This window comes from Atractosteus spatula, chromosome 7 (genome assembly GCF_055471065.1).
Source record: "Atractosteus spatula isolate fAtrSpa1 chromosome 7, fAtrSpa1.hap1, whole genome shotgun sequence".
NCBI classification, from domain to species: domain Eukaryota; kingdom Metazoa; phylum Chordata; class Actinopteri; order Semionotiformes; family Lepisosteidae; genus Atractosteus; species Atractosteus spatula.
Window position 1 is genome coordinate 38,488,005 of NC_142712.1, and position 14,389 is coordinate 38,502,393.

A 14,389-nucleotide genomic window follows, 5' to 3' on the forward strand; every position below is an offset into this window, starting at 1 on the left:
CGTCACCCCCTCCCACTCGCTCCGAATCGCACCTGAGCTGGGATTAAAAAAAACAAACAACAAACCCAACAGCGCCCAGACAAGCTAGCAAGTCGCTCGTTTCCCCCGACGCCTCGCTTAACTTTAAATGAAAGTGGGGATGTATACGATTGACTGCAAGGTGCAAGAGAAGGTTAATAAAAACTGAACACAAGGCTGGTAGGAAATATAAATTCTAAAAAAAAAGCTCCAATTGATAATTCGATGCCTTCCTCTAGTGTTGCCAGAGCATTCAACTTTCCACTAGCAGGCTGCTAGAAGAAAGCGGGGAAGTAAATCCTATTTGCATTATGAAGATGTATTGTCCTACTAGAATGTCAAATACCTATTGCATGGATGTTGAGCAGAGAATTTAGGGAGTGTTTGTGCTGAAGCACTGCATACATTTTACTCCATTTGGTGGTCCCCAGTGCCTGTGTGCCACTTTCCCCTCCCCCCCCCCATTCAATTAAAAGGTGGTTCCCCCATCACAGAGCAGCTCCATCCTGTCTAGATGCAGGGGTGCCTTGGAGTGTTCTCATTAGGCAGGAGTGGAGAAGTGATGCGGAAAGCAAGAATGTGCCATAAAGACTTCTGCTCCAGTTTGTGGTGGTCTACACTAAATGAGGTACTGCTGTGGGGCAGTGTCTTAAAAAGCAAGAGGTCCTTCCACCTAAGCAAGAGGTGAGTGCATGGTCCTATTTAGCCTGCAAGACCATGGCAGTTTGGACAGAAGGATGAAGTAGTAAGTGAGGGTCTGTAGAGAAGAGGCAGAATGCACCTCCACTCATGTCCATTGTTTTAATCCAGGAAGATATCAAGTCTCCATATGCAAGAAGTGTGATCAAACCAGACATCAAGTTATTTTTATTTGCATATCGATTTACAGAATGTTGGCCAACAGGAACCCTTCGGAAGGGTCAGGCTGTAGTAGACTGCTCCTCAAGAAGCTAGAAGGGGGGAGAAGAAAAAAAATCAGATTTAGAGATTTACCTCTTCCTCCCAACCCCCATCCCAAAAAACAAGAACTTGCCCATGTTGTCATCCTTGATTTGATTAAACCCTTCTTCTACGATCAGGCCAGGCCTCTCTTCATCCATGCTCCATGGGTTCTCTCTGGCATCATTCTGTAGTCCCCCATCTTCCCAGACACCAGACTCCTGCTTTGACTCCAGGTGGCCCCACTCCTCTCCCCCAGGCATGGTTAAAGGTGCTGTTGTGGTCAGCCGACCACCTTCATCTCCCCGCAGGTCAAGGGTGAGCACATCACTGGTTACCAGGCTCCTGGGGCCTGAAAGGGAGATGGAGGACTTTAAGAGCAAAGTTGGACTTCAAGAGGCCCCGAGTCCTGCTACCTCACAGGGATCTAGGGAGCTCCACAAGGTGCAGTTTGAATTAAACCAGGCTATGCAGACATGTTGAAGCCAATACCCAGCTGACAAGCCTGTAACACCCATCCCAAGAAGGAAATTCTTGCCAGTACCCAAATCAACAGACCTGAAGCAAGACCAAGTAAGTAGGTTAGATCTGGGTTACCTTAAGTCTGTAGATTGCCTATTACTTTGACAAGCTGAGGTATCCTGATCCTAGGACACTCACCTGCATCCGGGCCCCCAACACACACCGAGTCACAGCACTTGCAAACTTCATGGTTCCCATAAAGTTCTTCCCACCTGAAGCAGGACAACAGGAGTTAATATGGGGCCTCAGAACCCACCCACACTAGGCAGAACAGAGGTTACCTTCCCGCCTCCCTGTTGTAGGTACAAGCCTTGGTGCCAGGTGTGACTTCAGCTTTTGCCACAACCATGGTGCAGTGCATGTACAGCTCTGTCTCCATATACTCCTGAAAGACATGGTTACCAGGTAGTCTGAATCCATCCATGGACATAAAAAAAAGCCTTGTTCAGATGGAGCAGGTTCTACCTTAGACAGCTTTTTCTGGAACACGAAGGCATCAATGGTGAACCTGAGGACATCTTTCCTCTCCTGTGGAATAAACCTGGACTGACAGCCATCAGACTTGCTATCAACCATACACCTGATGTCAAGAGGAGCAGCCAGTGTTAGCAACCAGTGATCCCACACCTACTTGCAAAAGTCAATTGCACCTCTACACACACACTTACCCAAAGTTATCAATCACAGTAAATTGAGGGTGCGAATGGTGGTTTGGGGTTACAGTTGCATAGCAGGATTGAATGAAGAGCCTCTGTCCACTAGTGGCAAAATAAGCAGTAGCCTGGAAGTTCATGGGCTGGCCCAGGTAGTACTTATCCTTTGGAGTGATTCTGTTCCAGTCAACTATTAAGAGATGAAACAAAAGACTGTTAGGGATCACAGTTACAAGGAAACTTGTGAACATGGGGAGGAGTTTACAGTACCATTGGTGGTAGCAAGAACAAAATTATGCTTGTTCTTAAGGTCCTTGAAGAATGTTCGTCTCTGGGCTTGTACAGGAACATAGCCAATCTTGTAGGAGTAGTAGAATCTGCAAGAAGCCATATGGGAAAACCAGAGGTCAGAAGAACCCTACACTAGCATGAGAGCAGCTGAATAAAGGCTGAAAGATGGCACCTGTTATAGCGGCACTGGATGGGTACAGTGAAGGGAATGGCTCGGATAACCGGACCCTGGGGCACAGATGGGGCATACCGCAGTGTGTTCGAGTACACCAGCTGGCCACGAATGATCTGGCGAGAGAATTTCCCCACACAGAGGTCCCGCTTAGACTTGCGTTCGCCACCAGGAAAGCGACGAGTAAATCTGCTAGTTGTTCAGAGGCCATTACACATTTGCCACAGCGAATACCGGACCCGCTCCGAGCGCGGAGCAGACTTACCGACCACTTGCTTCCGCATTCGTGGAGGCTGTATTTGAAATAGAAGTACCCGCGTGTAGTTTTGCTGACTTTGCAGTCCCCCAGGGTCAGCTCCGACGGCTTGCAGGCGAAGCCGTGTACACTTCGAGGGATTCTCACATAGATCTCGCTGTAGCCACACAGCACCATCACCCCCGAGCGCCTGTCGGGTCTTGCGGGTTTCGGTTTTCGCCAGTATACGTGAGGAAGGAGGATTTTCCTGACGTGCTTCGGCAGTGGCCGTCTATCAGTGGAAGGCTTGAATATCTCCTTGACCACCGCGGGAAACTGAACGTCTCTGGACATTGGAAGGCTATAGTACTTTCGAAGCAAGAGCCTGCTTGCATTTACCGCGTCGGGTCGGACAGTGCGGTCTTTCTCCGGTTCGTCGCGCGGCCATTGCAAGTCAGACCGGTTCTGCTCTTCCAGGGTGTCCCAGCCGCCTGTCTCGGCAGGGATCAATACGGGTAATAACCCGGCGTAAAAGCAGAAAACAAGGAAACACCGCCCCATTTCAAAGGAAACCCAAACGAAAATATACCTATAAATTCCTAATCAAACTCCACTAAACCTGAAAGATGTGATGTGTAGGACCGGCTGGTTGTTTTTTATAGTGCCACTAGCAATTAGCACCAGCTACGTGGTAACGATTCAATTTAAATTCGCACAAGCGTTCAAATCAATTAACCACCGATTGACAGATTGATCTCTTTAGTTGTTAGCTGCCTTTGTGTGCTGGGGGGGAGTGTGGACGCCAAGCAGATGTAATGGACTTGGCCCATTTCACCATCTAAGACATTTGACTGAATTCCGAGTGATAATAGAATCAGCCATACAGCGCCAAGGCAAATTAAACCTTAAAATATTGTTTAATTGTTGTTTTCATCACATTCATTTTGATAAAGTGAAAAGCATTTTTTTCTGTGTGGCTAGCTTTGGGTAATCGTCTATTGTTAAATCTGAATTAAGGGTATACCGTTAAAAGTTTCCCGATGAAAGGAAAGCACAATATTTATTAGGGTACATAACCCAGGCGCCTATGTTTGAGGCCATTCCAGAACCGAACCTTCTGATCAATTTAAGTGCCAAATTGAGGTTTAATTGCTTAATTAACCCAGGTGATGTAGTTATTTAAGATGTCCCTGGACAGAGACAAAACAGAATTTGAACAGTACCCTGAAACTGAGAGCTAAGCTTTCACCGAATTGCTGCTTAATTTTTGCCCGGCAACGCAAAGGTCTTCTACGAGTGTGAAAAAATAAAATGTACTTGGAGTCATTTTTTACTTTCCGTTTAACTCGATAATTTGCAGCTAGTTATTCTTTAATGTTGTAAACGGCAGTTTTTAAATAAGAATGGCTGCCAACGACGGATGTATTCAAAGAAAAATTGGAAACACGTTGTAAATGCTTTTTATTTATTTATTTATTTTAATTCATATAAGCCTATGGCCAGGCCTCGCCCGGTAATTAGCAGCAATATCAATTAATTTAAATTTTAGAGTAACTTAATAAACCTGTTCTGTTGCTATGCGCCTGCATTTGGGCCTAGGTGACAACACTGGGCACGTCCTGCTCTATTGTTCTCCGTCCTATGGTTTCTAAAGTAAGATCGCTTTCATCCATTTGAGGATAGATAATAAAGACAAGAAAATATTTGAAAACAACAAGTGTTAAATAATTATGCTTTGTTTACAAAACTGTTACAAAAATGAAATTTCTGACGCGAATACCTTAGTAGTTCTATAAAATGTATGTGTTAATATGTAGATTGAAAAGCACCTAAGAGATCAGGCTAAAATCAGATTTTGGTTGCCAGAGCTTTATGAATAAATTTATGGTATTCTTGGGTAAATACCTTCTTTCAAAAGTTATGTGTTTCATGAATCTCAGCAGGTGTGATCCTGGCCAGTACCTGGATGGGAGACTTCTTGGGAAAGCTAAGGTTGCTGCTGGAAGAGGTGTTAGTGGGGCCAGTAGGGTCCAACTGGAGTCCTAATGCCTCAGTATAGTGATGGGGACACAATCCTGTAAAAAGACGCCGTCCTTCGGATGAGATGTAAAACCGAGGTCCTGAGTCTCCATGGTCATTAAAAATCCCAGGGAATTTCTTGAAAACTGTAGGGGTGTAACCCCAGTGCCCTGGCCAAATTTCTCCCTGGCCTTTACCAATAATGGCTTCCTAATAATCCTTGTCTTTGGCCTCACTGATAGCTGATGTGTACTGGCTACATATTCAAGGTGGGGCTACATATTGGTGGTGGTGGAGGCGAGCCCCTATTACTTAAATTAAATTACTATTACTTAAATTAAATATAAATTTGTAGAGTATCAAAAGAGCAATATAAAGTGTAAGGATAATTATTATGTGTTTTAACCTTCTCGAAGTGAGGCGTTATAAATCGCTTCTGTGCTGGCTAGCTCTTAAGACTGTTGTGTTACTGAGAAGTATCCACCAGGTGGCGCACAATAGTCACGGGAGCTTGGCAGGGAAGCGCATGGACTAACATATTTACAATAGGGAAATGGACATCCCGCACTGCAGTTTCCACCAATTGAAGTATTACTGTAATACAGTCGGTAGGATTTTTTTATTGCTAACGTCTCCAAACAAGGCTAAAATAACAAATGATTTCAGATAGCATTGCAGCACCCAACATCACAAACACCGGCAATACAGTATATTAGTGAATGATTGACCCTTCCTTTCTGGAACTGCACTTTGATGAAAAAAACTTTCCCCCACGTACGATTCAAGAATGAAGGCTATTTTATAAATCTCACGACTCGTCAAATTATCAAATATTAGACTTAATCACACGCACCACCTATAAAACAGACCACACAAACACGTAACTGCTATTATTTTATTTCCTTTGTGTTTTTATTAATTTCAGAAAATCTTTGGGTCAACCACATTAATGTTAAAAACTTTTTAGAGTCCATTTTCTTTGAAAATTAATTAATTTGTCACAAATGTAAAATAAAAGCCGTCGTGACTTTTTATTATTCACAATCAAGGCCCTTGGCGTCTCCTTGAAGCGTAAGCTTGTAAACTGTCCGCAACTGCAGCGTTTCTTTACCGAGTCCGGTGGTGCTCTCATGTCTACTAGATGTTGATGTTGAAAGCGGCGCTATTATGCAGGTTCCTTTGGTCAGTTATATTACAGCTTCCCCAGGCAGCTCAATGAAGAGACTGCCGACATCTTGGCTCCAGGGGTGTGTCATAATGACTGTCTACCTCTCCACCTCGGTCCAGGCCACTGTCCCATTCTTTCAGTTCACCTTAATCTTGCTAATTTATAAGACAATCTAAAACGTACTTCTAGTTTTCAACGAAGACCAGTCTCCCAAAAAACAGAAGACATAGAACATAATATACCAGCTAACATCAAGTGAAAGCCATTCAATTCATCTTAATTGAATGTTAGAAACTTGTTTCCTGAGGGATCTCAGGCATTCAGCTTAAAAATGTATCTAATTGACAAATATATTACAATTAATTTGAACTTTTTGACCGTTCCCAGCTCTTAATCTGACTGACTGCAACTATCACATTGAGTTCTGCTAAATGTTTTAAGTGGAAAAACAACTCACAACTACTACAATCAAGTTGTTAGTACATGCCTGGTTTCAAATGGGTAATTCGGCTCAGATGGAGTGAAACCCGGGAGGTGTGTGGTCTCCAGGAGCCAAATTGGGAATCTCTTCATGGGATCAAGCCCCCTCATTATCTTTTCTGTCAATGACTGACGGGATCAATTTCCCTCAAGCCAGTGGTTCCCAGTCCCGGTGAACTGCTCACCTGCCAGTTTTCATTCCAGCCCACCTTAATTAGATAAATCAAGCCTTACAAGATCAAAGAAATTGTTTCAATTTGATATCTGCATTGTTTCTAGTCACAAATTTGGTATTTTATTTCATTTTCAAAATACAATAGTTAAAAGCTCCAACACCTTTAAGAGTTGGTACAGTACAGATTAATCCTATTATTGAAGTCAATGAAGTAAATGTAGGGTTAGATTGCATCAGTGAGGGCTTGGTTGAAACAAAAAGCAACAGGTGTGTGCATCACCAAGCCGAGGACTGGGAACCACTGGCTCAAGTAGTGCATGGAAAGCATGCTTTCTAGACCTGGAATGATTACAACTGCTCTTCTCTTGAGCTCTCCAAAATTAAAAAAAAACAATTGCAGTAATGTATGTATTGTAGCAATGCGGACCAGAACCGCCTAACATCACAAATGAAGTCATCCCTAGTGCACTGCATAACCTTACTGCTTTTTTATTTTTATTCAACACTTATTGCTTCAAGAGCAGGGCAATTTTCATGTTGGAAAGCATAAAAGTTATAAAAAATGAGAAAGAACAGATTGAAAAATAATAGCCTTTATTTTTAAACAGTGGTACGTTATGGTTACTCTACCGTGCTTTCACAGTTCAATATGGTGAATTGTTTAAGTACACAAAATAATGCGAGTCTTTACTTCTGTACAGTGGAGGTCTATCCCTTCCTCAGAACAAACAAAAACTACATATTGAACTCCAGAGCTTGTTGGCGCACCAGGATATAAATATCTGAATCTAACGTTCTCACCTTTTTAATTATGAATTTACAATTTGTGGTTTCAACATTCCCCTTCAAATTCCTGAAAACACACACACATACACGCACACACAAACGGGCACACACTGAAAGACATGCCTGTTACAGATATTGCTTTTATGAGATCAAGTAATACTATATCATGAAAACACAGTAATAAGTTTTTTTTAAAAGAAACAAAAATGCTATTATTGATATATTTATGTACATCCTGAATTATTTTATATTTATAAAACATGTTCTGGGCTGAGTTTTGCTGGTTTGGGCATGTTTTGTGGTGGTGAAGGAGAAGCACCTTAATCCTCACTAAGCTCGGGCCCCAGTCCAAACAAGAGTGGGTCACATGAGCATTACACCAGGAACAAAGGTTATCCCACTATTTTTAACATGACTGCTAAAAATCTGAAGTCCCAGAATTCAGTACCAAGTTAATGCAATCAACAGGTCTTCAGTACTGTATGGCCACAGCATCTGCAAGATTGATAGGTCTCTTTAAAACAGAAGCACCGAAAGTTTTGGAAGATGTTGTTGAGCTGATCCAATAAGGAGCTCATTAAGAACTCAGGTGGACTGACAACGTCCAGACAAATCAGCCTTCTAGGCCCAGAGTTGGATCATTCTGCTTTACATCAAGCATCTCCACAATCTCTCTTTAAGGGACAGAGGTCTGCACCCATAATCTCCTCCTGTCTTCATTCCAACTGAGACCTGAATAGCTTAACTGAACCAAGCCTTTGCTTAATTAGGAGGAGCCGACATAAACTTAACTAAAGCGCAGCTGTGCAATTAACTGGAGTGAAGTATCATGCATATAAGAAGGTAACCCAGTCCCCCAGCCAGGATTCACACCCTTAACCTTCTATTTTCAACACTATAGTCCTAAGAGTGTACTCCACCTTGTGAGATCTGGATGCCTTCTTGATCTCTGCTTGTCATCCACTGAAGGCAAGGGGAACGACTCCACTTTTCTCCGCAGCTCTCGCATTGCTAATGATTCAGAACGAGCTAGAGAGCCCGCTGGACTGCACGGCCCGGTCCCCAGAGGGGGAGAGCACCTCTGAGCGGGACGGTGCTGTAGTGCAGTGGGTACTGGCCCTCTGGAGCCCTTGCACCGGGGGGAAGCGGGGAGCTGAAAGAGAGCTTCTGGATGACCAGGGCACGCACCTTTCCTCCCACGGCAGCTCACTGCCCGTGCGAACGGAAAGACATGACTGACAGCAACAAGAGGCCTTCAAGCTGAGAGTTCTGGAAACAATAACCTCCTCCCCAAGCGCTTAAAATAACCGCCCCGAGCGAACGTCTAGCACGGGCTAGGACAACAGCTCTTCAGACTGGCGGGCTTTAACGTTAACGCAGATTTCTCAACTTCAATCCCGGCAAAAGAGAAGGGATTGAAGGGAAACAATCAGGAGAGACTGCTTCCAACCAGGGGAGATTCCTCACCACTAAAGCCAGGCTGTTGTTCAGTAAGCCAAAACCAAATCCTGAAAAAACTACTTGTTTCAGCATAATTGTAGTTTTTCAAACTGCCAATCATACCAGGTGTAAAATGGAAAAAAAAGATGAAAGCTAAGATGCTTCTCCTCAGGCCTTGTGCACAGGTCAGTATGCGATGCAATGTACATTAAGACAAACTAACATAGTGCTTGCAGAAGCCTGAAGTGGGCGGGGGGATTACATGCCTAAAACTCATAGTGGAAAGCTACAATAAATAAGGTACTGTGACAAACTGAATTGGTAAGTCATCAAAGGCTTCTCTTTAACACAAGGTCACACCAAAAACAGAAGGTAAAACAAAAATAATAACGAAGAAACATGACCACCCTGCCACCTACACTAGAGCTGGTACCAAGTCTTGGCCATGACAGTCCCAGCTGCCGCTGACCAGGCTGTCCAAAGCAATCGCCACCCCAGCTGCTGTTCAATGGGCTTCAGGTGAACTAGAAATGACCCAGCAGCTTAAAGAGGAGAACCTGTGCCTAATGGCTCAGCTGGGTAACTCGTTAGTTCACTCAAGCAATTAAGAGTAGGGATGGGAGACCAAAGCAGGCAGGGCTCTGGGGCACAACTACTGAGATTCAACCAAGAGAAGTTGCCTCTCGGCCTTCCCTACTCACCTGCGCCGCTCTCAGGCAGTGCAGGCACGCCTTCCCCCCTCCTCTCTCGGGAGTCCTCCGCTCCGTTTACTGGAGGAAGGGGAAACCCCAGGCTATAACAACGCCGTCTTTTAACAACCCTCCTTATTCACCGATGCAATGTAAAAACAAAGGCAGGGGGCACACTTTATAACAAGGGACAAGTTAAACACAGGCAAAAGCCTTTGCACCTAGCCTTGGTTGAGAGGTGGAAAATTGGCACGATGAACTAATAACCATTCATGCTATGTATCGCATTGTATTCAATAAAACAAGACAAAGCATCCTGGGAGCCCCTTACAATGACAGAAATAAGCACGCACCAAAAAAAAAACGAGGTTCTTCTCCACAAAGAAGAGCTGACAGGCGAGCTCTGGTAACAGCAGAATCGGTCAGGAGAAGCCCGTTTCTGTCAAGGCACCGCTGTGTCACTGAAGGTCACAGTCTGGAATCAGCGCTATGGCTTGAAACAGGAAAACTTCGCTGAATTCCACCAGTGACTTGTCATTGCAGAGCGACTGCCGACAGCACAGTGCTCACCCGTGTTGCATAAGGATCTCCTAGCGTACAAAATGAGCCTTTCCTTTCATTTAAAACAAGGAACACCAGCTCCGGGCAGTAAGCTGACCAATGCACGCTGTCAACTTGCACAGCCTCATGGGAAACCACTGCTGACTACTGCACTGGCTCACAGGCCTGTGCCAGTTTATTTAACAATTCTCAGCAGCAGAAATGGACAAGGCATGCAACAGATACAAACTGTCGGGAGCTTTTTTTTTCCCTCCCGTTTTCTTCAGAAATACTAAATTTCTCCCAACTCTAAAAAAAAAAAGACTACCTTATTATTAAGTCTGCATTATAAATGGCATGTCTGCTTTTAAACTATAGCTTTAAAAACAGGCAATCCGGCAACTGCTTTTCCTTTTCCTTTAACTGATTATATAAAGGGAAGTCTTGGACTCAGTTCTGAGACCTATCCAGAGTGTTTCCACACAACACAATACTGCAAGCAGGAGAGAAAATAAAACAGTTAAAAGTACAAAAAGAATCGCCTTTGCCCCTTTGCAACCCCCAAGGGGAACCCAGCACTGAGCTACAACAGGCACTTGAATGACGGTGGTTTCGGAAAGTCCGGAGAGCAGCCAGGCGCTAACGGACTGGATGTCCCCCTAAAGCCTCATGACTCCATTTCGTCTCCATCGAAGACCGGCGGCTCGAAGCTGATCACCTCTTCATAGGTCAGGCCTGGGGGAGACAGAAGACAGGACCCCAGTGAGCCCATCTCTACTACAGGGGCACAGTCGCTCTTCTGGCGACAGCACTCTCTAGACAGCCATTTCGCCTTCAGACTGCGCAGCAAACAGAACAGGAAATTGGATCACTGGTTAACCTCCTGGAGGCTGTTTTTCTCTGCAGGAAGGTTGGCAATATTTTAAGACGTCTTTGATTTCGCAGCTTGAACACGACTGCCACCAGTGACTCTGCAGTACATCAGTAGAAGTGTGAGCCTCACCACCCCTGCTTAAGCTGTGCACTCAGTTTTCACTCACTTTTCCCAATGAGCTAGTTACTACTCCTCTGTTCTGGAAGGACTTCTAGATGCACTATACTGTCAGTCTCATTCTGCAATTAGACACGTTTGAAAGATTTTACAATGCACTTAGTTTTCTGTTGTTTTCCATTCTTTGTAACATGTGTTTCTCAAAGTCTGTGTGATATTACCATGCTTTATCACCTTGATCAAATTTTACAGCAGTATGCCACAGTAAATCATTATAAGAAAACCTTTAGTTAAGTATTTAAATACCATGTTCACACCAATACCCGAAACTACTGCAGAAAACATGAAGAGAAAGTGATCTATTCCGAGATAAAGCTGATAGCCTACCGAGTGGCTCAACCACCGGAATGCAGGCTGAACTCTGTAGTTACTGAGATTCGAGCCTGGATCATGTGACCAGCATACCCCAGACAGCAGTGCTCAGCCAGCTGTGTGTAGGAACAGGACTGGAGTAAGGATGACAACGTGGAAATTAGTCGGCCAGGGCAACACAGCAACCCCCTGTGGCCTTCCAGGCACTTGCAGGCATGTGGTGATGTCAGCAAGCACGTGCCTCTCCTCCAGTCAGTGCTGAACCTCCTGTATGAGGCTGTGATTTCTGCAATGTGTTAAGATGAGAGGCTCGAAGGTGGGTGGATCCAGGGAGTCTGCCTACACTTCCTCAGTCTCTAGGGTGCAAGGTCTTGGGATTCATAGCTGCAAACAGCAAATTGGGTTTGCAAATAATTGGCGAGTCTAAATTAGAAGAACAAGCAGTCTGAGCACAGGCGGAAAAATTTTGTGTTAATGCCCCAACAGGAGAACAGTGGAGAGGGACAGATGAGTGCGAGTTACTCACGTTTCCACTCCTCGATCTCCAGCTCCCGGCTCTCAAAGCTCTGGTCGTAGGGCTCGGCTTCAGGCTCGTCATCTGGGTCGTGGTACTGAGCAAAGTAAGGGTGGGCCAGCGCCTCTGCTGCGGTGATCCGCTTGTCTGTGTCCAGAACCAGCATCTTCTCTAGCAGGTCCACCGCTGAGAGAGAAGAAAACAGTGCAGCCTTTAGAAACACATGCTCCCGCTGAACAGCACACACATTTGAGCTCAATTCGGGCATTTCTGCACAGAGCAAGCAACACTCACACATGCTTCAAAAAAAGTGGCGTGCAACCTGTTGATCCACATGAAACTGTAACAGGAAAGCAGTTCATCCTCTAGGCCAGCAGAGTGTAGTGGAGGAACCTCTAGCTCCAATTGAAAAATTAATAGGAAATATTTCTATTACAAATTTGTTTTGTGTTTAAACTGGGGGTCCTTAAATACTTGGACAAAGGAACAGGTGATAGCTTCTCTCAAGGGTGCAGGACAGACTGGTATACATTGTGCTTAGCAATGATTCTACATTCAAGCACACCATTGGTGCTGTGCAGCTACAGCCTGCTGGCAGTTAGGTTTGGAGCAGCTGTCTCCTGCCGACAGCACAGGCAAGTTGGTTACACACATTCGACAGGACTCAGATTAGGACAACCGCCCGGGCCAGAGTCACGCTACTGTTACAAGAAGAACCAGTGTAACTCAGCACTGAGTGATCTTGTACCGTGCTGCTGGAAACTTAGCATTTTTGGATTTTCCACTTGCAGGAGTGGAAAAACTGTTGCCAATACCTGTGAAGCATTCATGACTCAAGAAGGTTGGCTGTGTCTTTCCATGTTCTTGTCATTAATATGAAGATCAAAATAAATACATGCATTTGGGCAGGGCTGTCCCCCCCAAAGAATCTAAAGATTTAAATTGAGAGGGAAAGAAGACAATCATAAGTAATTAAAACTTCAAAAATTGCATCCATCAAAACACGACCACTGTAGAATTCTACAACTATGTAACAAAAATGTGAGAAAGTTCCAGTAACATCTGCCACCAATTCAGTGGGAACCATATGGAAGTTTGTAGTTTTTTTTAACTTTCAATGCCTGTTTTTTGGGATTCGTAGCAATTCATGTTGACACTTTTAACATGGCAAACACCGGGCTTTGTTTTTATGAAATGACATGCGTTTAGTATTTTGTTATCCTGAAAAATATCACTATTCAACTGGAAAACCCATCTCTCTACTACCAAAAACATGGCCCACTGCCCAAGAAGCAAACAATGTGTTGTCTTTGCATATCAGAATACCTCAGCAGTGCCTTGGACAATCACACCCAGGCTGCAGTCACACAGGCTGGTTGGTATCGGCAAAGCTTTCACCCAAGTCACTCGATTCCTTACAGAAACCAGTCCCTCTCCGCCCCTGTCCTTACCCAGAGGGTTGGCTCCGATGAAAACGTCAGCAAAGTTCCTCTTTGGCATATGTGGCAAGGAGTTGATGTAGTTCCTTGCCTGTCAGAAAAGTTAAACAAAACTCAGACATGGGGCAAAAACCTTTAAAGAAAAAGCACTTTCTCCAGAATCACACAGTATCAGTAAATGTCACCCAAACCCTGCTCACAGTGTTCAAGTCAGGAAAACGTGTGATTTTAAGCATCATCTCTGCACTTAAAGCAAGGTGCGTTCACATTTGAAAAATTTCAGCGTGCAATTCTGCAGTCACAATCCTATCAGACACAGCACGGTCACTAATTACCACAAATTGTAATGCTGAGGCATTCGTAAATTAAAGCCCTCCCACTGACAGAAAGTCATTCAAATACTGGCAAAGAGACTAGTTTTAAACAGGGGTGCAGTGCCCGTTGTTCTGCTGTGCAATTTCAGCATGACGTGTGACCACAGTGTCCTGGGTAGAGACTGACCCAGATAGAAGAGAGAGAGGGGGAGAAAGTGTGCAGCTAGAGAGGAGAAAGGCAGAGCATGTTGCCAGAATGGAGATCGCTGATGCGAAAGGCAGGTCGTCAGGAGAAATCATTTTTCTTCACTTCAGTTTTTCCAGAGGGAAAGCCAGTTCAATGAAACTAGACAATCTCTCCGCCTATAACTGGGAGTTGCCTCAGGACAAGTTCTTCGCCTGCTTATTTAGCATTAGTAATGAGCTATTTCTTCACCCTTGGGGAAATGTGCCTTTGACATCTGCCCTAGCTATTGTTCAGCTGTGCTGTTGCATGTTGGAACCAATGTAAACTTGTATTGCTCAAGTTCCAAATGTATTTTGAAAACAAACCTACTTTCCTCAATTCCTCCTAAACTGAAATGCATCTTAAAACTAACATGTTAAAAATGTCTTTTCCTAAAACATCTTTG

At 44.3% G+C, this 14,389-nt stretch overlaps 2 protein-coding genes across 3 annotated transcripts in view; both read right to left on the reverse strand.

Moving 5' to 3' along the window:
* Positions 1–901: 901 nt before the first annotated feature.
* Positions 902–3,391, reverse strand: LOC148830908 (zona pellucida sperm-binding protein 3-like). Its single transcript, XM_088919994.1, has 9 exons — positions 2,861–3,391; positions 2,596–2,711; positions 2,403–2,509; positions 2,148–2,322; positions 1,945–2,059; positions 1,761–1,864; positions 1,618–1,691; positions 1,012–1,309; positions 902–968 (listed from the first exon to the last, which is right to left on the reverse strand). Exons 1-9 carry the CDS (start codon positions 3,389–3,391, stop codon positions 902–904), a joined length of 1,587 nt encoding a protein of 528 aa, XP_088776120.1.
* Positions 3,392–7,249: 3,858 nt separating this feature from the next.
* Positions 7,250–14,389, reverse strand: part of mapk14b (mitogen-activated protein kinase 14b) — a 37,475-nt gene continuing 30,335 nt past the window's right edge. For both annotated transcript variants that reach the window (XM_088920115.1, XM_088920116.1), the window contains exons 10-12: positions 13,456–13,534; positions 12,017–12,190; positions 7,250–10,862 (exon numbers count right to left, since the gene is read on the reverse strand). In XM_088920115.1, coding sequence (XP_088776241.1) covers positions 10,795–10,862; positions 12,017–12,190; positions 13,456–13,534 — 321 coding nt within the window. In that variant the 3' untranslated portion in view covers positions 7,250–10,794. The remainder of the gene's footprint in view (positions 10,863–12,016; positions 12,191–13,455; positions 13,535–14,389) is intronic.